At 35.6% G+C, this 25645-nt stretch overlaps 1 protein-coding gene across 1 annotated transcript in view; it reads left to right on the top strand.

Annotated features, from left to right (window-relative positions):
- LOC135221802 (tyrosine-protein kinase receptor-like) overlaps positions 1-25645 on the top strand; it is a 1041187-nt gene that overhangs the window by 761557 nt on the left and 253985 nt on the right. Inside the window, exon 13 of the mRNA XM_064259659.1 lies at positions 9970-10129. Within this exon, the coding sequence (XP_064115729.1) occupies positions 9970-10129 (160 nt within the window). The remainder of the gene's footprint in view (positions 1-9969; positions 10130-25645) is intronic.

Raw genomic sequence — 25645 nt, 5'->3', positions numbered from 1 at the left:
TACGAGAGAGGGGCGCCTGGGATACGTGTAGTGGCGGAATAGCATTCCAATTAGCAAGAGAGGTGCCCTAGAGCAGCAATATGTGGCATTTCATTCTTGAAAAGATATTGGAGATCACAAGAACTCGAACGCCCGTTATAGGAGTGAGATGATGAAAGCCAGAAGTAGGGGCATCAAAAAGACCGGTTGACTATGGCGACAAAATTTTAATGCGGCGATGACATCTGGTTTTATATGTCAGGAACGTTATATACATTATTCTTATTAGGTTTAGGACTTCCTGAGTTTTAATAAATGTGGGCAGGAAGTAGGGAGAGTTGAAAATTATCATTTATGTCAGCCCATGCTTTATACGAAAACGATGATTGGTGTCATAAATGAAGCTGGTTTTAAGGATGCATCACGTATATTGTACCCATAAGTAAAAAAATTGCTGTGGTAGACTTTTTTATACGATACATGATATAAATAGCCATAAACCATGAACTGCTTTTTATTGAAAGGCATTATATCGACTTTATGCCCGGTGCCAAAAATGTATGTAATTCTGGTTTGGCAGTTTTTGTCATTTTTGGCGTGTTATTTTGTGCTATTTTGCTGTTGTGAATATACTGCGATTAAGTATAAAAAATATTCCATTTTTAAAGTGACTTCTAAATGAGTATCCATTATCACTGAAGGAAGAATCATAACTGTTTTTGACATGTTTTTTTCTTATATTTTAACGTGCTATAAGCGGCTTGAATAGCATTGAAAAATATATTGTTGAAAAGGTAATATATTTTAGTAGTGCATGGTGAAAAAGATTCATACTGCAAAATTTTTGAAATGCTTGCGAGTTGACACAGCTTGCGTCGTTTTATTTTTCATTTTGTTAATTTGACTTTTTAAACAGGAAATGATTACCTGAAACTATCCAACTTTGAAGTGACACCAAATCAAACACCTTATGATGAACGTAACTTTTCATAGATTGTTTGAAGGGAAATGTCGTTTGCGGAAATATGGGTAGACCGCGGTCTGATGGTTACGCACCAAAACAGAGCATTTGGATACACAATGCGTTTTGTAAAGAGAGGTATGAATCACTTCTCATATTTTCGCTTATTCGAAGGATTTGTTCTTGAGAGAAAATTAAAAATTGGATCAGTGCTCAACGAAAATGAAGTAGGACAGCAAGGTAGGAAGGGAAAGCATGAAAAGTCAAATGCAGGAAGATGAGAAGGTGTGACTCGAAGAAACGCTTCAGGAACCCTCACTGCCATCTTGCATACTGCCGTCGTGCAAGGCTCAGTGTCAACCGTCCCCAATTATAGGGAGCTGTGCATATTATAAAAGACGGGAGAACAGTTGAAGGCCAATCCCAAAACACTAGTATGTTAGAAAAAGAAATTGAAGGGGGTACTTAGAAAATTATGAAAATCTATGAAGTGGTTTTTCGAAAAATAAATTATTAGAAAACTTTAATGAATAGGAAGAAGGATATTGTACAAGCTCTGAGAACTGCGGATCATTTAGCACAAGATCATTTGTTTCAAATAATAATCCTTGACATTTGAACATTTGAAATGAAGGCCACCTGATGATCTTAGCGTTAAAGATTCGTATTTGATGTCCTGCTAGACTGATAAAAAAATGGGCATGTGTTTTTTTTTAATGTTAGGAAAGTAACTGGATGGGGGGGAAACTAGACTGTTTGATAGATAGGCTAAAGAATAGAAAGAAATATTTTGCGATTCTGCCGAATTTACATTTTAAAAGGATCTGTAAATAGAGAAAAGGATTAAACCAATTTGACTGGGAGCTATGTGTCTATATACTTAGTACATGTAGGCTGAGGAAATTACCAGTCCAAAATCGAAGCAGAATCATTTGCTGAATTTGCGCGATGTCTCTTGAAGTGATGGAACGGATATATATGATCCGGTTAAGGTATTATATATATATATATATATATATATATATATATATATAATATATATATATATATATATATATATATGTGTGTGTGTATGTATGTGTATATGTATATATGTGTGGGTAAATGTTTAAATCTACTCGTTTATATAAGCATACATAAATAAAAAATGCATGTACATGGTATTCGATGTAGGTTTTTTTTCTTTTTTCTTTTTTTAGAGCGAGTGCTTCCAGAAAGGTAGAACCTTCCGGTTCTGAGCAATCATTTAAGGGATGAGGATGGCATCCCCATGGCCTCTCATTACCGCAGCTGTCGCTGGTACCCGTTTACTGCTCGTTCGAATGGTGGCACGAGGCTGGGATCAAATCAGAGACTGTTAACACGAGATTAGGGTTTACTAGTTAGCGTGTGAAATATACTCATTGAACGCTCATACTAATGAGCAAATCTGTACTATGCCGTATTCAGAAATACCAGTCTTCCATAAAGTCTTTAGTTTAAACTCGAAGCTTTCCTCAGAGCAGAATAAGAATTAGAAAAATGCATGTAATAACTGAAGTCGGAAAAATATAGCATACATTGAATAAGGTTTTTAATAAAGTTAAAAGAATTCACGTTTCAAAGTTTGAAAAACACGAAAGTTCAGCAACTGATATTTAATATGAAAGTATTTTGGGTGCGATAAGTGGTATGTTGATCAGTGCCTTCTGAGGAATTTCTGCAAGTTTAAATGCTGGGCAGCATCTTGTATCTTTTTGTCAGGTTTTATCAAAAGTTTCAAAGTGCGTTTTGTATAACAGAGAGAGAGAGAGATCCATCCCTATCTTCTTAGTAGTAAAAAAATTTTAATTTTCTATAGATTTTTTTGTCCTTATTGGAAGCTTATACTCCTGTCTTGACAACAGTCAAATAGGAGAAGTGCAGACGTTACATTTTATATATAAAATTATATATATAATATATAGATATATATATATATATATATATATGTATATGTATGTATGTATGCAATGTTGTGTTTGTGTTTTTGTGGTTTGGTGTTGTGATATATGTAAATATATGGGTATGTATGTATGTATGTATGTATGTGTGTGTGTTTGTGTTTGTGTGTGTGTATATATGTATATATGTATGTATGTATGTATGTATGTATGTTTAATAAGGGTACATATCCGAAATGTTTTGGAGGGAACACGGCCAATTACTTTAAGCGAGAGTAAGAAATGATCCTGTTAAGAAGTGATAGACATTACTTTGAAGACGTGTTAAATGTGAAGGATGGAGGAGAAATCCAACTGAATAATACGATCGTAGGGTTGGAGGTTAATATTCACAGATACCTATAAACTGGTTGTCGAGGGTGTGATAACGCTAATTGTAAGGTTGAAGAACAGATATGCACCAGGAGTTGAAGGAATTATGGAGGAGTTGCTGAATGTTGTTTGGTATGTGAATGAAGGAATGTTTCTAAAGGATATGATGAGAGGAATAGTTGCTCCTTCTTTCATAGGAGTAAAGATGAGAGTAGATACTGTATGCATCATAGGTGTATAATGTTGATTATTATTCATGGCATGGCGTATGGAAAAGGCGGTTCAGTCGTGATTCACCCATTAAGGATGAATGTGGTAATGACCAATATCTGGGTTTTTCTCTGTAGAAGTTACTACGAAGAGAAAAGCATAATATATATACACGAAGAGAAAAGCTTACATTATGTGTGTGTATATATATATATATATATATATATATATATATATATATATATATATATATATTATGTGTGTGTGTGTGTGTGTGTGTGTGTGTGTGTGTTATATATATATGTATATATATTAAAATTTAACATAAGAACATTATTTAAACAACAACCTCATAGCAGATTCATCTCCACTGAAAACACTGTGTCAAAATCAAGATTCCCCCCCCCCCCCCCGGGGGGTGGCGGGGGGAATGGTTGTGAAGGGGTGGTCAGAGAATAAGGTCGAGTTATGTGCCAGTTAATGAGTTTTGCGGACGACTCTTTTCATTTATTTGAGTGTTCCCAATGTGCATTGAAAACCAACAAATGAACGCCCTGCAATTCTGCAACCCACTTTTATTGCTGGTTAGTTAAAGGTGTAGTTCTCTTCCAGGAACCTCTGGGCTGTTGCCATAGAGAAGAGTTTCCTGCCGTTCCCCTTTCCTTCGTTGCGCTGCTGTGCTCTCGTTTGAAATGCTCCGTGGAAAACAGTTTAAATCTCGACATGCTCCGGAAAAATGGGGGTAAATCTTTAATTACCTTCGTCAGCATTTTCTATTGGCGTATAATTCCCTGCCTGATTAACGAAAATGTCCTTAAGATTAACTGTTTCCGAAATTTTGGATTTAAATACATTTGATATCCATCGTCATTATATTCATTATCTTCCTCCATAACATCTTTAATTTGTTTAAGAAAATGAAATAATGTTCCTCATAGCCAGTACGGGGTCAATAGTTTGCAGGGCGTTTCATTTGTTGGACTACGAAAGATGCGAACTTATAAACATCGGTTTAGAAACCGGTGACGGAACTTATAAAAATTCGGTTTAGAAACCGGCCTGCTTAGAGGGAACTTATAAAAATCACTTTAGCAACCGGCCTGCTTAGACTATCTTATAAAAATCGGTTTAGAAACCGGCCCACTTAGACGGAACCTTTTCCTCAGAAATAAGAAGGAATGATCTCACTAGGAAAACGAACACCCAAAACAAATTAGAAATTGCAAACAAATACTGCTTTCCGTTGGGCGTTATACTGCCAGTGCTCCTCACGTAGTGCACTGTAGGCATTATTATTAAAGGGTATTTGCAGGGATCCTTTGACCCCTACATACATCCACTTCTATGCCTTTCACTTCACCTCCTCGTAGCTGACTTTCTTCCATTTTAATATCCAGCCTTTGTAACAATTACTTTTAGCGTAGTTGTGGGTTTTCTCCTTGTTTATCTTTAGAACCCTCTATACTTCATATCATTTTAGCCACCTGTCCAATCTCAATTCCATTTTTGTCTTTAGCGCCGAATGGTTGTAATTGCCCCAGTAGTAGGTTTATCGCCTAAATTTCGAGATTGATTAATTCATTCTAGTCGCCAATTCTGCCTTGAAGAAGCTCGGTTACAACTACGGAAACAATCTTCTGTACAAAAACAGAATTAATTTTTTTTCATGGAAGACGTACTGCAAGGATGTTGTTCAGACGTACTGTTTATCAGATAAGATTCTGAAGATTTATGGAATGGGAGATTGATTGATTTAGTGTCAGTTGACTGGAGTCGGACAAATACCATGGTGAAGTACTTGTCCTTCCCTCTATTAAAGAAAGTATCAGTAAAAGCTACTCAAAATATTTATTTATCGGAGTTGGAATCGGAAAGGTATGGAAACTGTATTGACTTTTCCCAAAAATCCTTGTTCCTCTATACAGCCATCTTTCCTTGTTGTAGGCGGAGTTATATCATAACATCAAGCTAATATCTTAGCTTCCTCACATAAACTTGGGACTAAAGAAACTTTAATTTAAAGATCATTAACATTACCTAGCAATAATAACGTAGAAATTGTGGTTTCACTCCTCGTTAATGTGGTTTTGGAACTAAAGAAACTTTTTCGTAACATTTAACGTGAATTATGGGAAAGGAAAAACATCCAGTTCCTAGAAACATTAGCGACCTTATAACCACAAAAAACATTCGGTGCAAAGTATCTCGATGAGACCTTAAGACCAACATTTAGTCCTAAACGAAACCTTCGGTTCTTATTTACTCAAAAATCTCATCAAATTGGGGGCCGTTGTAGGGGTCTTCATTATTGCAGCCACGAATTCAGCGACCCCTTTTTGCTTCTTCGTGCAAATTTCAAGAAAAATTATGGGAGAATTTCATTATTAAGGGATCGGTTTTGAGTGACTTCAAGTAATTGAGAATTTCAAAGGGATCTCTCACTATGTGGGCCGCCCAATAATTGAAATCTTTTCACTTGCTAAATTCACTGGAAAATCCATTTCAGTCTCCCGGCACTCTTTGAGAACCTTTTCTCACCCTTAAGCAGGCGCAGTTTATACTACGTTCTGTGAATACACAATAGAGAGAAAGCCATTGAAAGCGAATCCCGGAGAAAGTGATTGCCATTGGAAAAGATTTCTTTTTGATCCTTAGTCACAGGGGATGTTCATTTCAACGGTTGTTTCTCTCTCTCTCTCTCTCTCTCTCTCGTCTCTCTCTCTCTCTCTCTCTCTTCAAAGAAAGAACTGATCTCTCCCATATTCGTACTTAGCCTGTTGAATCGGGGTAGCAACTTCCATAACACTTGCCTCTTTATACACCTACCCATACTTATATACGCACATGCTCTCTCTCTCTCTCTCTCTCTCTCTCTCTCTCTCTCTCTCTCTCTCTCTCTCTATATATATATATATAATATATATATATATATATATAATATATATATATATATATCATAATAATAATATAATATATAATATTATAATAATAATAATATATATATATATATATATATATATAATATATATATATATTAAAATATATAATATATATATATATATATATATATATATATAATATATATGCGCGCTTTTATGTCGAGGACATGGAACGAAGAGCCGAACTTCTCAGTTCCAGAGGTCCTTTATTCCTCGCTCCTCTGGACTGTCGACTATTTATTAATTAATAATTGATTTTTCTTCTTAATAAGTGAGATCTCTTCCTTCTGTATTTCCCTGTAACTTCTCTTACTTCGTAATGAACACCATATTCTTTGGAAACTTGAATTTCAAGTCAGTGGACCCTGTGGGGTTGTTCCATATGAATACGGTTCATCTTCTGAATAATAATAAAAACAGCATCAGAAAGCACATTTTTCAGTTATGCTGCCGAGAATAGTAAAATCGTGCCACAACACGGAGTAAATGAATAAGAGTAAATACGGAAAATTACAACAATACTGACTTAAGTCAAAATAGCAAATGCATCAACTGGCTCGTAAGTCATATCGTTAAAACAGCGAAAAAATTGCAGTTGCTACTCTTGTTGTGAGTTTTATAATGTCAGCAGCAGAGATCTTTGAAGAAATTCCTTTATCATTAAATTTTTTTAAGAGTATTTTGAGACCAAATAACAAAATTCTGCAGAATCTTCTTCGCATTTTATTATATGGTAAAACGGGCAAAATTTTATTTTAAACGGGCACCATTTTGTGACCCAGTAAACGTTTGTTCCTTTTCTTGTGGTTTCACAAAATTTTAGTGAAGAAAGTCAAGAGCTGCAAATAACAATAGCTCCTAGAAACAAGAAAACCCAAACACCAAAAACAATGGGCACCATACTGACCAAGTATATTATATCGATACGCCATATATATATATATGATAATAGGATTCAGATATATAATCTATTGGGATAATATATATCAACTATATACTATATAACTATATATACGCCTTATAATACCTAAATTATATCATAAAATTATAAGTATAATATTCTACTATTATCTATTGGTCACACACATATATATATATATATATATATATATATATATATATATATATATATATATATAATATATATATATATATAGATGATATATATATATATGGGTTCACATTTAAAATTGGGTGGCACAGATCTTTTTCCTAGACATGAGGTAAAATTGATTGCGGGTAGCAAATTGTTCCGTGGTAAAAAAAAAATGCATTTTCCGTTGAGCGTCATATGCAAGCGTTGTCAACATATCTAAACCACAGACCAACGGTAGGTAAGAAGTTTGTTTGAAAGAATTCGATACAAATTTACTTAAAACGATAGATACTAAGTGGATTGTCCGTTGCCATTTAAACTATTTTGTAAAAACATTTGCATAAAAAGTCAGAACAGAACGACATAAATAGAGTTGACTCGGCTCTATATATGCATATGTGCAAGGTACTACAAATACTAGGAATTCCTTTAAATTGTCTTTTTATAGTAAACCTCCATGGTTATAATTCTGTGAACTTAACACCTTGCAGGTCTGAATTTCCTGCAGAAAATTTGTGTGAAAAGATTTGTATCCCAAAAGGCTTGAAATACTGATTACCATATTGAATGTGTATTGCAAGAAGAACCAAGTGATATATTCGGTTACAACGAAGGGTTCCTGAACCATTCAATTTTGTTTGTTTTATAAAATGTATGCGCTTTTTAAGAAAGGTCTTTTGTCTTTTAATATTGATTTCAATGCTGTGTTCCGTTTTTTATCATTTAAAAAATATAATGGATATGACTGTCTTCACATTTCGCGAAAGAACATCAGTAATATCAGTCATTCCTACATGGTATGTTAAAGGACTTGCAATCAGGATCAATACTGTCAGTATATCCTTGGAACGGGACAAATACCATATGCGTTATTTGACCAAATAGATTATTTATTTTAATCGTGAAATTGTTTGGAATCGTGCTAAGGTTCTTCTATGAAGGAACAATGTTACAGAAAGGAAAATCATTGTAGCTGTTTCAATACAGTATTATAATGCCTAATTGATGTCAGTTTGGGATATATAGTAATTTAACGTCTTTGTTGTTGAGCTGATTATTTAAAGATTTTTAATATTTTCTTGTCATCTTTGGGTTCCTTTGTAACTGGCTTTTATTGTTCTCATTTATCAATGAACCCGGAAATTGTGGTAAACTATATGAAAGCATTCGGTTCGCTCATTTTTTGTTTACTTCCAGTAACTTGCATATTATACACATATATATATATATATATCATATATATATATATTATATATATATATACATATCATATATAGGTTATAGATGTAATAAACATATATAATAAGATATATAGTATAAGATATGATATATATATATATATATATATATATAGATATTATATATATATATATATATATATATATATGATATATATATATATATATATATAATATATATATATATATATATATATATATATATATATATATATATATATATATCTAATATATATAATATATATATACTATATATATAATATATATATCTATATATATATATATAGTGAATATATAACTATATATGTGTATAATTGTATATTATATATATTTATGTTCTGCGTGTTTATGCGCGCGCTTGGAAATTGATGCGAGAACACTGGATGCTGTAAGCGGTTAAGTGCGCGTGGCTCACAATAATGAGGCTTGCGGATCGATTCCTGGCCTGCAGGCAGCCTTTGAATGGGTACCAGCATCAGGTGCAATCAAGAAAGTTGCACGACTGGCAACGTCGTTCCTACGGTATTGCTGGAAAACTCCTGGAAAATATAAAAAAAAAAACTAATATATTATATGTATTGACGTGTAGATATATATATATATATATATATATATATATATATATATATATATATATACATATATGTGTGTTTGTGTGTGTCTATATTATAATATATATATATATATATATATATATATATATATATATATATATATATATATTATATCAGGAAGAAATTATTTATCCAGTTTGTGTTCTTTACTTGAGGTTCATTTGCCAGTTAGTTGATATTTCCTCCCATCGGAAGACTCGTAACACTACCATGCAATGCTGCTTATAGGGGAGGGCACGGTGCATTGTTATCCTAAGACATGGATTCGTTTGTATATTATATAAATATATAATGTCCGAGAACTGACAGTTATGCAGAACTAAGGTTATTTTTACCAAGACAATAGGGTGAATTTTATATAGAAATAATTCTTTTGAATTAATCTTCTGCAGAATGCGTAAATGAAATTCGGCCTGTCATGAACGTTGCGAAATGTGGTAGGCTTAACTGGGTATTCATAAATCTCAAGAGTGTTGTTTTTTAACTGACATTATTCTTTTTATGTATATTGAAGTATTTATGCATTGTTATAAGGTTTGCTTTATTAATGCCGTATGAATTTTAACTAGTTACTAGTTTAGACAGACTTCCCAATTATTTTTTGACACTCATGGTCATTCATGTTCGTTTATCCGCAGTCTGGAAGGTGACTACTTGCGGCACCACGGGGCCATCTGGCCCATCTGCCGAAGATTGCTCGCGCACGTACGCAGGTACTATGAAGCCACACCCGATCATCATCTCTTCTTCGCTCCCCGGTACCCAAGGGTGGAGAGTACCTCGGGATGGCTATTACACGTAAGTACACAATCCTCACAGGTATACCTCCGGTGTAGCAGCGTCTTCTCTTATCGCTCGTAAAGGACCTCCCAGAATTCTGGGGAATTACTTGATTGTCAGATGCCTGTGTCCCTTTCTGTTCGTTTCTCATTCTCTCATTTCATGTCCTTTTTTTTTGATTAAGCATGATGACTGATCGTATTTATTTGTGTAGTTATTTTGGGAGGCGAATTGCATTGATGAGTAATCTCTCTCTCTCTCTCTCTCTCTCTCTCTCTCTCTCTCTCTCTCTGTAACAATCTATAGCTACGTATCTCCTTATTTATATCTCCTCCTCCATCTTCTTATCCCCAATCTCCTGACCTCTTAGAGAACTCCATTTCTGCCTTATACTCTTGAGAATTAGTAATGAACATAATAAATGAACAAGACCTTTCGACCCTGTTAATGTAACCAAGGAATGTATGTTAAACGACTCAGATTGCATTGCTATGCTAATTACTTAGGACGTTCTTCCCTCGAGTGCACAAATAATTCAGTCGCAGATAATGACCTTGACTTTGCTAGCGACGATACTTTTAACATTTTTTGGTAATTATGGTGACGACAATAATATATATATATATATATATATATATATATATATAGTATATATAGATATACACAAATATAAAGATTACCTATATTTCAATATGACATTTTACCGCTATTATACGTGCACATATATATTATAATATATATTATATTATATATATGTGTGTGTGTGTACATATATATATATATATATATATATATATATATATATATATATATATATATATATATGTATATAGATAATATATATATATATTATATATATATATATATATATATATGTATTATATGGATGGATGAATGTATAAAATTATATATATACGTTTATATAATATTTATGTGTCTATGCCTGTATGTGTGCTAGTTCGTTTGTCCGTCCGTTCAATACTGCTTAAACGATCTCCAATAATTTTGTACTCACAGCATCCCTTTAACAATGAGGCAGATGCGAAACTGGTCACTATACTGCAGTCTCTTCGTAGGACCTCTGTATTAGTGACCTTAGTTTTTGCAACTCCTGTTTGAAGTATAAGTCAATCTAAGTCAACACACATTCTCGCCTGCGTATACGTAGTCCACTTTTGTTTATGATTTTACTCATTTCTTTTATTTACAAAAGGTCTGAAAAAGACTAATTTCAGTTTGCCGAATGAAGTTCAATTCAAACTTAAACGTCAGGAAAGAAAGGGAGGGAGAGAGAGAGAGAAAGAAAAAAAGAACATCATGTCAGTGTATAAATGTTTCGTGAAACTGGGAAAACAGGAGAGATCTGTTATGATCCCCCGTCCAGTTTTTGCTTTCATTCTTTCAAGTTTCGAAACTGAAGCCGTTTTTTGCCGTCGAGCTCTGCATCCTGTGGGGCATCTTGGGCTTGTTATTTTGGCCCTTTATTAAAAGGTTTTAAATATGACCTCGTTTACGAATTCTCTGTGTGTGTGTGTAAATATATATATACATATATATATATATAATATATAATATATATATATATATCTATCATATATATATATATTATATATATATATATATATATATATATCTACAGAGAGAGAGAAATAGAGAGAGAAGAGAGAGAGAGGAGGAGATTTGTTACCCCACATTCCTCTTTGATATACTCAAACAGTGAGGATCTTAACAGTTCGTTCCTTGCCCAGACCCGGTAACATTTACCAAAATTTCCAATATTTACATAATTTCCAAGTTTCCTTCCTCCGCGGAGTAAATTTCGTTCTTCACCAGGCTTTAATTACAAGTTCACTTTGAGTCCTGGTTGACTTTGTTGTCGGCCTCAAATACTGGAAATGTTGAGGAGACTACACGTTTGTTTTTTTTTTTTTTTTTTTTTTTTTTTTTTTTTCTTAAAATATCTTAGATTCTTCACACCGTAAAAAACCATATTTTCATTGTTTCGGTAATGTAATTGTTACGTAGAAGGCTCGAAGCAAATATTTTGCATGTATAGCTTAGTTGCATTTAAACGTATTAAGTGCTTTGGCAGCAAACAAACTCTATGGTCACATCTTGTTGAGCTATCCTTTCATTTCTTAAAATCCAAGTTACAATTTAGAAAACCTGCAATTACCCTCATGTCGTCTCATGTTCTTTTTCCGTTCTTCGTGAGTGATGAATATTTTATGCTCTTATTTTCAAGCTTTACGATGTTATGTTTGTCAGGTCCTTGTAGGATATGTTATTTTGTTGCTCAGAAAAAAACACCCCCTCTTAAAGAATTTGTCTTTTAAGGTAAATACTGTTTGTGGAGGAACAAACTCTGCCTTGAAAATTACATAGATTAGATAGGTAGTTAATGACAAAAATAAAGTACTGTTTAAAAAAAAATACAAATTTTTATGTATGAACAAAAAGTATTTGGATTCAGATGAAAACACGTTAAATAAATGACGGAGAAGACATGGATATCAGAGCTTTACATGAAATCTTTGTGTTAGAGCACTGGGTTTGCAAGTCATAGTCAGCGCATCGGTAAACTGACATATGATAAGAATGCTATTCTTTTGTCTGCTGTTTTGAAGATCCAAAGAGTCATTGCTCCAAAACGAAACACGAACGATTTTTTCCTTTCAACTATGCCTGGGTTTCATGGCCGGGAAAAGTAGGAACTTCTTTTTCTTTTTTTAACTGTGCCGGGCTTTCAAGCCATAAAGGTAGAGAAAAAAATCACAATAGCGTTTGGGAAGATCAGAGGCACTGAATTGTAATCAAAATGAAATCAGTTTGGTTCAGAAATAGGCAATCAGAGTTGATGTTATGGTTGAATTACGCGTGTAATCAAAACGCATAAATGCCTTTTTCATTCGCGTCACATCGACACTCGGTAAATCAATAACCTAGACCTAGAGAGAGAGAGAGAGAGAGAGAGAGAGAGAGAGAGAGAGAGAGTATGTGTAGGTTGGATAAGGTTATGCTAGCTCTCTCTCTTTATTAATGTTTCCTTCCGTACCATCACTATTAGTCAATAGCTGTGGTTTAGAGCTACTTTACAGATCACCATTCTATGGTGGTGGTAGGCGCGAAGCAAGTTTTGGTCTCGTTAATTAATGGGTAATGAAGGAGACTGCTTTGGAGTAAGTCATGGTTTTGGGGATTTTAATCATTTCTGCGAAAATTAATATTTAAGCAGTGAAATTCCGTCGTATCTCTTTTCCTTAAGCATGCCTTTTTTTATGTATATAGTTATGGCCCTAATATTCTTGTGTTTTACGTGTTAAGCCATTTCCTGTGAAGAAACGAAATGTATGCAAAGGAACTCTTTACTTGTAAGCATCAGACGATCGTAAGTAAAAAGCTTTAAATTAGGTAGGATGAAAGGCTAAGCCTTTTCTCTTTCCCGAGGGAGGCATCCACCACAGAAGGAAATAGAGAAAAGGAACGAGGAAAGACTTCACACCCTTCCTTATCAGACATTCAGTCGCCTGTCCTTTCTGAACACTGGTCTCGTAATGAGACGCATCTGACCGACCGGCTAAATTTATCTCTCGACGTCGTCTTTTCTGCGTTGTGTCCTCAATGACAGATATGATGGTCTTTTTTTATTTATTTTTTTTTTTACCCATGAAACGACGGGACTGTCAATGCCTCGTTTGCTAACAGGTTTTCCATCGTGAAACAAAGGGTTCAAAGAAACAATATATCGTGATGGTATAAAGTTAGTATTCCATTTTATTTTTCGTTAAACACGTATCCGTCATTCCGTTAACTGCAACTGCTTCCGAGACAGCTCTCTCTCTCTCTCTCTCTCTCTCTCTCTCTCTCTCTCTCTCTCTCTCTCTCTAAATGCAGTCTTCTCCAGCCACTGGATTGCCAACCAGGGCGAGAGCTCCTTGTAATTAGACGCTTCTTAATTTCCCGCTGTGCGAAGGCGGCGCTCCGGGAAAAACTCCCATAGCGTTAATTTGGGTTTTGTGGCTGTTGCCGTCGAATGGATTTGAGTCTTTGCTGGCTAAGAAAAGAGGAGGAAGGCTTCTTTGTTGCCGTTGCTCATTTGTAGTTCAGGCCCAAAATTGAGTGTGCAAGCGTTAGTATTGTGTCTTATGAGAATTCATTATGAAAGGTGGCACTTTTAATTATTTCTGTCAGATTACAGGCATAGCGTTCTCTAACATTTAATCACTGTTTAAACAAACAATATGGGAACGCACTGACACGCGCACGCAAACACACACACACAGACACACACACACAGACATATATATATAGTATATATATATATATATAGTATATATATATATATATATATATATATTTATATATATAATGAAATCATAAAGACTCATGATTCGTGTATGCAGATAAACCGTGGAAATAAATTAAAACAATGGGTGTAGATCCTGACAGATTTCGTCTTTAGGTTTCTAGTACAACGTTAAAAGCAGTGAGTTGGTAGTAGAATTTTACAATACATATCCTAGAGAGACATTACAAACTAACGTACAGCCGCGGGATTTGATCTGCACACCCTTTAATATTGTAAGGAAGGTTCTTTATAAGTGCTTGCGTCTTTGTATTATTGTTCATAAATTCTACGTAACGCCAAAGGTTGTAAGGAGGTGGTGATCACATTGGCAATTATTTTTATATAATATATGATAGTACAAGGTTTTTTTTTTTTTTTTGCGTTGTAAGTTTGTTGCTATTGGTTGCAGGTCCAAAATAATATAGCATGTGAGAGTTGATGGTCATCAATAAATATTAATAGCTTTCGAACCTTGTGGTAGGTTCATCCTCAATCTAGTGAACATTATGACTTTAAAAATTCGTCGAAGTAGACTTATGAGCAGGACAATTCCACAACTAAGGAAGCGCTCAACAGCCTAACTAGGTAATTCCGTTGTTGATGTTCGTATTTCTGTTCGCTATTCTATTGTTGTTATCAAAAGCGTTTGTTCCCGCTCTTATGGATTGTCTGTTACAGAATCAAAATATTTTCATTTCTTGTTCTACCATAACAAGTGTGTTGGTGTTTTCATACACATTAATATGATGGTCGGTAAGCTTTCAGCTACACTGCAGGTTTCTCAGAATCGCTCAAGGTTTTGCTTTCTGAACATAATCCAGGAATTGTGTGCTTGCTAGAGACAATGGTAGGTAAATATCCGTTCAGTCCTGGGGTGAATTGCACAGTTTTTCTAATTTCCTCCTCCTGTTGGTGACCGTTCCCATGCCGTAGTTATAATAGTACGGCTAAGTCTTCCCAGCATTTGATCCTGTGGTAGAGGTGAGAGAATATTACCACCTTAGGTCCTGCGTGTCGTAAAAGGCGACTAAAGGGCATATGCTGCCTTGCAGTCGTACTTTTGAGGTAAAAGGCTAGGTCCACCGCCAATAACTGGGGAAACTGCTGCCTTGCAGTCGTACTTTTGACGTAAAAGGCTGGGCCCCACACTCAATTACTGTGGTTGATGGTAACAAGGGCATAAGACTTAAAAACCCTCTTTGCCAAATATAAACCATGCCTGATGGTGCCTTTGATAGAAGGCCATGGAGAAAGTGCATCAGGTAACCTACCCGTTAATGTAGGGATAACGGTGGGAAAGAAGATAAGTCTTTTCAGCATTCTTTTTTTAAGCTTAAATACTTCTTTGCAAGCTGCAATGTAATTTTAGACCGACAATTGCCCATTTTCTCCTTGTACCTTCCTCCAAGGGGGCTTCAGTGAAAAGGATAGTCAGAATGTAATTATTCATCTTCCCTCTCTATTCCTACTGCTTATCTGCTGTAATGCTATTATCTGTGGGTTAGTATTGTTATGGGACCAGTGGAAAATATGGTGGAAAGTATTATCAGTAATCCAATGACTGTATAGTGAAGGATCAGTGACCTTTCATAATCCCTATATTCCACAGGCATAAGCTTATCCTTTTTCAGCTTCCATTTAGAACAGTAATTCCTAACCTTTTTATTACCACGCCCCCTCTGAGAGTTGGTTCTTACCTCCACCCCCGCCCCCCTTGCATCTTTGAGTATAATTCCCGCCCAGATTTAAAGGAAAATAAAGAAAGAGATAGGGAGGGAGGTAAGTAACTACGAAACATGGTAATCCCAACCAGTCTAACTAGAGTAGTAGACTATAGGAAACTATTAACGTTATAAGATGATACTTCTGCATTTTTTCATAAACTTCTGAATATTAGTTCCGCACTCCTCTTAGGGGAATAATGGAATATTAGAGAATTTTTTAATTTTTCCTTATGGCTTGCGCTTCCCCAGGAAATTGCTGAAGGTCCCCTGGCGGGGCGGCCCCCAGGTTAAGAACCACAGATTTAGAATGTGTCTTGTCAGTCGTGAATATTTGAATGGAAGTGGCACCTTCCAAATCACTTAAAACGTGTTAAGTACCCTCACTGAAATTCCGGCAAAATCAAAGGTTGTGAGGATGCTGATTTGAATAACTTCAGTTCTGGTATTGTCCTCGACTGAGCATTTGAACAATAGACGTTGAATCATAAGATATGTTTCATCAACCTTGAACAGCCCCATATTAAAAAAAATCCCGAGAAAGCTCTCAGTCTAGCAATTTGTTGATGGAACAAGACGTATACTATTCTCAGAAATTTTACGAGAAAATGCTAGACGGTATAAAAATAGTGGCTCTTCTCAAAATAGAATGATATATAAACGTTAGAATACTGTAAATTAAACCTTAGAGAGAGCTTTGGTTGTACAACAGTAATGGAATCAAATCTTAAATCGTGTAGTGCAGTAAATCAAATCATTTTTTCACTAAGATACTCAAGTTAATGATACAAGCAAGAAATGTGGCGCATATATTCAATATATGCCACTTTTTGAAAATTACTCATAACTCCAAAATGACTGCCGTTTTCCATGATGCCACTATTCAAGGTTTTAACATGGGACTATGTGCCTCTGGTCATGTTTTTTAGGTATTTGTTTTGGTTATACACATTTTAGGCAGAGTTACCAAGCTGGCAGCCAAAAGCCGTAAATAATCGCGTCTCAGGATTCAGTAGGCATGGAAAAATGTCTTCCTGTGGGAGCTGTGTGGAGAAAGATATACTAGAAACCTTAGCGGCATTTTGTCCCCTCCCCATTACCCATTTTAAAAGTGAACGACACTGTGATAAGTGATTCTTCTGGAGTTGCCGAGAATCGAGGCCAACATTTTTCAAATATCTCGACCTGAGGAAAGGATTCTCCTTTGGTTCAAAGGATCCATGAATGTAGGATTGCTTTGGATCGTAGCTCTAATGGGAAGAAGGTATATAGAGTGGTTTTCCCTTAAAAGATTTAGAGATGCCCGATCTTCATTGCAGACTAAAGCGTTTGCCAGAAAACACTCAAGTCTTATTTTTGATAATAGCAGAGTATAGGTGACTGGTATACTCTAGTACGACAAATTTAGGAAGAGATTCTGGTCGGTGATTTTAGGTAGTACGTGGATGCCATACATTTCATTGTCCAGTACCGATATTCGTCTTTATTGCAAGGTAAAAGAAAGAAAAAAAATTAATGGTTCGGCGCATATAATGTTCTCACTCAGAAATTTATTTCGTTTTTAAATCATAATCATCATTAGTTTCGATTATAATTTAAGATTTGAAAATAAAAGGCAAATCTAATTGAAATGTTAAGGTCTAATAGTTTCCGCGTTTTTCTAAATTTTTGCATTTTTAATTTCATGGGAAATCACGTAGCAACGTATGGAAAACATTCCATTATGAGCCAACTCTATATAGTACACGTGCATAGTAGCACATATAAACAATATAAAGAGGGAAGCCGGAGGGTTGAACCTTGGGTTGAACACTGATTTACCCGTCGATTATAAGATATGAGTATTCCCAAAGGAAAGGGGCTTCTCTTGATAAGGGTAGGATTGAAAGGACGGGTAAGGGGCAAAATCGTACTGCCCCAGGGAATCGGCCAGTGTGTCTCCCAAGGTCTAAGGTCCTTAGACTGTGCTCTCTCCCTAAATTTGTCACACGGTATTGGAAAATTGGCATTAACATTCCACTTAAGATATCCATTAAGGACGCCTTTTAATCCCATAGCTTCAGGGCAACTCCGCTAACAGTTGTTTTTGTATTCTGGAAATATGATCAACAGCCTGGTAGATTGTGTTTGGAATTTGCGTTCTACCAGAAATCAATTAACCGAAATCCCTTTTAATTAAAGAACATTGATATGACACAGGTTAACTAAATTCCTACATTTTTCAACGAGGTCGCGTGAATTTGTTGTAATTCTTAAGGGTAGATCGCAGCTAAGTTACCTGACCATGCCTTGGTGTTAAGCAGAGTTGGCAGCTTTAGTTAAAGCTTTGATACTCGTTGGGAATATTAAAGGATAATGGTTTTAAAGAATTGCTTTTTCTCAATAAAGTTTCATATCTCCATTGCCATGACGGCTCTGAATGGCCTTCCCGGCCCCAGCGCTGTGCCTCATGGCAATAATTTCCTACATTCATTCATTCATGGAAACCTCACGGCAGGGAATTCGTCCGAACATCAGTTGATTTTATTTTCTTAGAATCCTCTTAACCTTTCAAAGGTCTGATCTGCCCATTTCCCACAAAATTGCGGCCCACTCCTTCATGTCATTCATTTGTGTGGGGTTGTGTACCATTGAGGTGAGGGCCACAGAAAGTCATTAGGAATGAAATGGTTAATGATAAGTGGAACGAAACCAAATGATTATTAGAGCAGTCAGTCATTAATCACAGTACAGACAATTATTAATCACTGTAATCGATACTTTATCATAAGTAATTTTAATCTCCCATGGTTCCTCAGAATCTGCAAGTAGTAATCGTTATCATTATTATAAAACCTATCAATTACTTCGGAGTGAACTTCCCATGTAAATACATGCGATGTATCTCAGGTGAGCGCTTTTGCGTTCCTGATCTCAAAAAATGTGAAAATTACTTTGTTCTTGATATTATCATGTGTTAAGTGTGGTATATATTTGAATATCATACAAATTACTTTAACAACACGCAGGAGTGAGCGTATTCTCGCCGTTAGAAAATTCATTGTTAATAATTATCAGGAATTCGTCTTTTGTGTTTTATCGCACTTGCACATTATGGCTTATGAGGAATGTGTATGGCCTGTTTAATGGCTCTTTGCAAATGTTCTCACTCTGCGATGATTAAAAATTCCTTTTGCGACATTTTTTTTATGAAGAACGAATTGCAAGAATTCTTTGAAAGACGTCGATAGAAAAATAGCATCTGAATGGCGCGCCAGATACGTTGTAGTGGTGGATGGATGATCAAAAGCACTCTTTTTAATTGGGAAAGACGACAGCATTCTTGAAGTGCAAATCACTTCCTCTCTATCGAGGGGTTCATCAAAAACTCTCTTTTCAAATGCCAATCTCGCCACCTAATAAGAAGTCTCTCTCTCTCTCTCTCTCTCTCTCTCCTCTCTCTCTCTCTCTCTCTCTCACTCACACACACACACACACACACACACCATCATCATCATCATCCTCATCATCTAATTCCGATTTTCATGATTTTGAAAAAAGCTAATGTATGGCGATGCCAGCTTTGTAGAATTTTCGATGCGGAGACCTTGTTGTGTTTGCTTATGATTACTCTTATCTATTACTTTTATTAACGAATAATTTACTGCCTCACTCTCATTGAAGTGTTGTGTTTCACGATAATTTATAGCTCATATAGCTCATGTTGCACTGCAGGCATTACTAATGTCTTATACTTTAGCTTCATTCAGACTTGCTGTCCAACCACTCCAACTCCCTCTTTTCACTATCTTAAGCTTCGAGTGGCCGAAAGTGCCCCAGTGCTTGGCTTGGCAGCCTAAGTTTTATGCTTCAGTCAACAACCCAATATTGACTTCTGTAAAAGACGACGAAATTAATTTTCCTTTGACCCCCTTCCGCATAAGATCACTCACCCACTGTGGGAAATTTACTTTCTTGACTATTTTCCAGTGTGTTTGGTTGTTGTCTTGCTAGCAACTTAGATATTAAGATTCAGACTAAAATTAATCAGATCTGTCTTAAAGAACATATTAATTTAAAAAAAAAAACTTATCAGTCCTAATTCTCGAAACTTTTCCAATATTTATTTTTCTTTTTACGTAAAATGACTAATGATAACTGCGCCAAGGGGCGTTGGTGGAACAAAGTCCTCATCGGGGAAATGTAAAAAGCAGTAACCGGTGTGAGAATGTAATCTACAGTGTAAGTTTCACTTTATCCCCAGGTTTGAAGTTATTCCCGTTTTGTTGTAGTAGTAGTAATTAATGAACGCACTGTCTATCTGTGTTTATTTACTTTCTTCGACGGCAAGGTAAACAGAAGGGAGGGTTGTTGATTCTGCTTGTATATTTTATGATTTGTGTTTCCTTGTAGCAACGCTACAATTTCATCTTTACTGTGCATCATTTCTTGGAACCCAGTGTGGGTTTTTCAGAGTGGTGACCTGGATGAAATTTTACTGAGAAAGAATGCTTTGCATTTAATATTCATTGTTAAGCGAACGACTGGTCTGCCACCGACTCCTCAAATGGGACTTATGACAGAGTATGTTGGTTCCTTTCCTTTCAGACTCATCTTTTACTTTTTTTGCGGTTAAGATATTCGTTAAAAATTTAAATTCCACATTTAGGAACTGTTTTTATTTTACAACATATCGAAATGATACGAGTTTCCGTACAGGTTTTAGTTGTATGGCTATGCGGGCGCCGCCCCCCCCCCCCCCCCCCATCCATTTTTTATGGGAAAAGTAAGCCTGAAACGATGTGCGATAGTTCCCTTATGTCCTCGAATTCAGTGAGCAAATTATCCTCTCTCTCTCTCTCTCTCTCTTCTCTCTCTCTCTCTCTCTCTCTCGCTCCTCCTCCTCCTCCTCCTCCTCCTCCTCCTCCACCTCCTCCCCTCCCTCCTCCTCCTCCTGGCCCGGATGGGATTCATCCAAGAGAAATTAAAGAGCTAAAAGAGGAGATAGTTCCTCGCCTATATAAACTCTACAGGAAAAGTGCTGAACAAAGAAAGGCACCAAAAGGTTGGCAACTAGGAAATGTGCCCCCAGTTTACAAAAAAGGTCCAAGAGAAGAACCGGGAAATTATAGACCAATCTGCTGAACGTGGGTAGTTTGCAAGATTTTTGAGTCCATAATTGCCGATCAAATTGTGGATCACATAGATAGAAACAACTTATTGTTAAACAGTCAACACGGTTTCAGACGAAACAGATCCTGCCTATCAAACCTCTTGGAGTTTTATCATAAGATGCTAGGTATCTACGACAGTAATAGAGCAATAGATATACTCTACCTAGATTTCCAAAAGGCCTTTGACAAAGTCCCACACAAGAAACTGGTGACAAAAGTTAGAGCTTTAGGAGTTGTAGGAGAAACAGGAGACAGGGTCGAAGACTGGCTAACTTATAGAAAACAGAGTCGTAATAAATGGTGAAGAATCAGAACGGGCAGATGTAAGAAGCGGAGTTCCCCAGGGCTCTGTCCTTGGCCCTCTCTTGTTTTTTATTTACATTAATGACATTGATGTAGGCGTAACTAGCAGGATAGCCAGATTTGCAGATGACACCAAACTAAGTGTAAATGCAGCAGACCCAGCTGCAGTGGAAAGTTTAAGAAATGATCTAATGAAAATAGGAGAGTGGTAAAAAAAATGGCAAATGCCTTTTAACGTAGATTAGTGTAAAGTGCGACAAATAGGAACAAACAACCCCCTCATGCCAGCTACATGCTGCTTGGGAATGACATAAATAGTGTAGAACAAGAGGAGGCCCTTAGAGTCATTATTACCAAGGACTTAAAATCCACAAAACAGTGCATAAAAGCAGAAAAGAAGGCACAGAAACTAGTGGGATACATAAAGAGGCAGTTCAAATACAGAAACAAGGAAACGGTGCTGCAGCTCTACACATCAATAGTTAGACCCCATCTTGAATATGCAGTGCAGTTTTGGTCACCAACACTAAGAAAAGACATAAATAGATTATGAGGAGTACAAGCAAGAGCCACAAAGTTAATTCCATCCATCAGGCAAATAGGTTCCCGAAGACGACTAGAGAGCTTTAACATGTATGGCTTAGAAACACGACGATTGCGAGGACAACTAATAGAAACATTCAAAATACTGAAAGGCAAATAAAAGTAGACAGTAACCTATTTACACTAAACGAAAACTAGACAAGAAATAATGGATGAAAACTATAACTGAAGAGATACAACAGATCCCATTGTGGCAACTTCTTTACGTACATTATATGTGAGAATAAACTGCCACCAGAAGTTGTAAACAGCAACAGTGTGGAAGAGTTTGAAAGAAAGGTAGACAAAATCATTAGGTCACTGTGAATGGACAGTAAGACCTGATCCTACAGATAAGTGAGCACTCGATGTCTCCTCGGATGGACTAACAAGTCTTTGAGACATCCTAATCTTTGTAACTCATCGTAACTCCTCCTCCTCTTTCTCCTTTGTAACTGAAATTTTTAAAGATTAGCCTGAGTAATTCGTAGAGGCGTCTTTTGCACCATTTACTGACCATTGCGGTTAGAGGTCAATATTGAAAATATTTTCATTTAAAATTAATAAATATCTTGCCTTTCAAGATTCATGGCCTTCTCCAAAGTTGCCTGAACTTCGGAGAGGAAATTAGGTATCGTGATAAGGGCGACGCATCCCTTAGAAGTCGGTAAATGTGTCATTTGAATTTTTCCGCGAAGCCTCTCACAAGACGGAACTAGGATGAGAAGAAGAGAGAGAGAGAGAGAGAGAGAGAGAGAGAGAGACGACCTTTCCTTGACAACGTACGCCGGCCTTGATTGCTATTCAGTGCCTAAAGAAAGTCCTTAGAATGGGAGTTACTAATTCATCTTTTAAATCCTCAAATTCCTATTCTCTGAGCAGCAAGTGTGTCTTAACAATACATAACCACTCTTGAATTGCACCAGCTACTTCGGTGGCCGACTTTAAAGATTGTCTACATTTTTCTTCTGACGTGTCTATGTGTATGCATGACTATACATATATATATACATACATTTATATATATGTGTGTGTATATATATATATATATATATATAGATTATATAAATGTATATGTAGATTAATATATATAATTATATGGATATATATATAATCTAATAACCACAGGAAAATGATAGGCAAAAATCCAAGCGCTATAGTCTTTACTAAGACAACGTCTTAGTATAGACGAAAGCGCTTGGATTTCTGCCTATCATTTTCCTGTGATATTCACTTATTTAATGAAGCCACGTGCATCTACTGTGATTTTTTAAGTATATATATATATATATTATAATATATATATATATATATATATATATATATAATATATACATATACACTTATATATAAAGTCTTTGTGAGTGTTGAAAGGAATATATTTTAGGGTTGTTCCTCTTCGGATGTCCTTCAGTTCAATTCGCTGATCTTTAGACAGTGACAGAAAATCCCCGCCGACTAACGCAGTGAAGGTGATTCACTTTTTTTTCCGCAGCGACTGTTGCGATTCCATAGCAAAGGCCCCTATGTTAAGTTAGTCGTTGTGGGTGCCTCATCATCTGTTAAATTAGCCTTGGAACGAGCTGTGTGTGCAGTGTTCGTGAAATGACGCACAGGTCTTGATCTTGAACTCTGTTTTGTCCGCTAATATCCGTAAACTGGTTAAACAAATGTGCGGCACTTTTAAGGTGAATTAAGTTACATGTGGAGTATTTTGTTTGAATGTTTAAATACTTGAATTTGTATTTTATATTTTACACGTGAAATACATCACTTTTCCTTGAATTGCCAAAATAATTGAGGTCATGTATGTCACGATAATTATTTTTTTTATGGCCTAAATTCATTGACTGAACCTTTCACTAGAGTGAAATCTCATGCTGTTAATATGACAAGAAAAAGTCTTTTTAAGAAACTAGGACGCAAATGGAAGCGATAATTTAATAATCCTTTGCCTGCAATTTCTATACGTCTTTTGAATTGTCAGATTGGTATTATGGATCTCTTCAGAGTAAGATGGAATTTTGGAAGAACTCCCTAAAGGAATTACCTCACGCAATTCGCTGTTCCATAGCCCCGATCAATATCGCAGATCTCAATCACACAAAATGAATAGTCAAAAGGCAAAGAAAATTGGGCGAATATGTTTAGAGGATGATGAAATGTATCGTCAAAAAGCTTCAGAATTGAGACGCAATGAACTGGAAAATATAAAGTTGTTTTTCCCCTTCATTTCGAATATGGAAATGGGAAATGGGAATCGCTGAAGAGACAAACGTTTCGGTTGGCGACTGTCGTTGTTGAAAGAAAAAACATTCGCATTAAAATACCCCTCCTCCGAGGTTTGCCTTCAATTTCATTCCGGGGAGGAAATATGAAGATTTATGTAAGAATAGCTTACTATTGAATAAAATCTCTTAACAATACGTTCCTAGAGGAGAGCAGTATCCACATGCCTATTACACAGATGAAAAAAAACTTAAATTTTTATTTCACATTTTGAGTATAGCGAAAAAAATAACTGGTCACCTGGAGCATCGAGAAGTCCTTGAAATGATATTAACAATAAACAAAGTCTAAAAATAAATTTGCTTATGGAATGAGATGACTTATAAGTCTAACAGCTTCACCAGTGCATATTTCCAGCGACAAATTCCTTTTTATATATCTACAGGAAATACATCCATTTTTTATCGCCAAAGAATCTGCTTTATTGTTCAATTTAGTGATTTGCAGGCTGATTCAGGAAATGTGGAATGTTTTATATAAAGTAGCAGGGCTTCAGTATAAACAAACTTTCATTTTAAAGTGTATATCCAAAGATTGTTTGATTATTTTAAAATTTATATCCAAAGATTGTTTAATTATTACTGGTTTTCTGAATCGAATACGTAACGTATCGAGAAAATTTCGTTACATTTCATATTCACGTGGTTGAGGTAGGTTTTAGCTGACGTATTCCTGATATGTCTTAATTAGACTAAATTTACTTGTGAAAACTTACTTAGAATATATGCGAAATTAGGATGTAGGGTATTCATTTATATCATGGTGACAAACGCTGTACCTAGGCATCCTCGGTTGTCATCCTTAGTGTTTTTACAAATCAACAATGTTTACCTCATTTTTAGGAACTAGAAGCATAAATTTCTGTGTATGCAGATAATTCCATTAGTTTTTTTTTTAAATACCGAAAACTTAATTAATAGACAGCAAGAGAAATTCAGTGAAAGATTTATACAAAATAACTTTCCACAAAGAACTCTATCGTTTTCTTTGATCATGAAGGAGTAAAAGTTAAAAGCTATATTTTCATAAGGATGTTTCCAAAATGCTATGGCTTTTTTTTATCATTTTTGCAGTATTAACGTATTCAATCTTCTTGGGATCTTACATATAAATCTTAGAACAAAGAATTCGCAAGTTG

Source organism: Macrobrachium nipponense, chromosome 3, assembly GCF_015104395.2.
Source record: "Macrobrachium nipponense isolate FS-2020 chromosome 3, ASM1510439v2, whole genome shotgun sequence".
Classification (NCBI taxonomy): domain Eukaryota; kingdom Metazoa; phylum Arthropoda; class Malacostraca; order Decapoda; family Palaemonidae; genus Macrobrachium; species Macrobrachium nipponense.
This window is presented reverse-complemented; position numbering and strand designations above follow the sequence as displayed.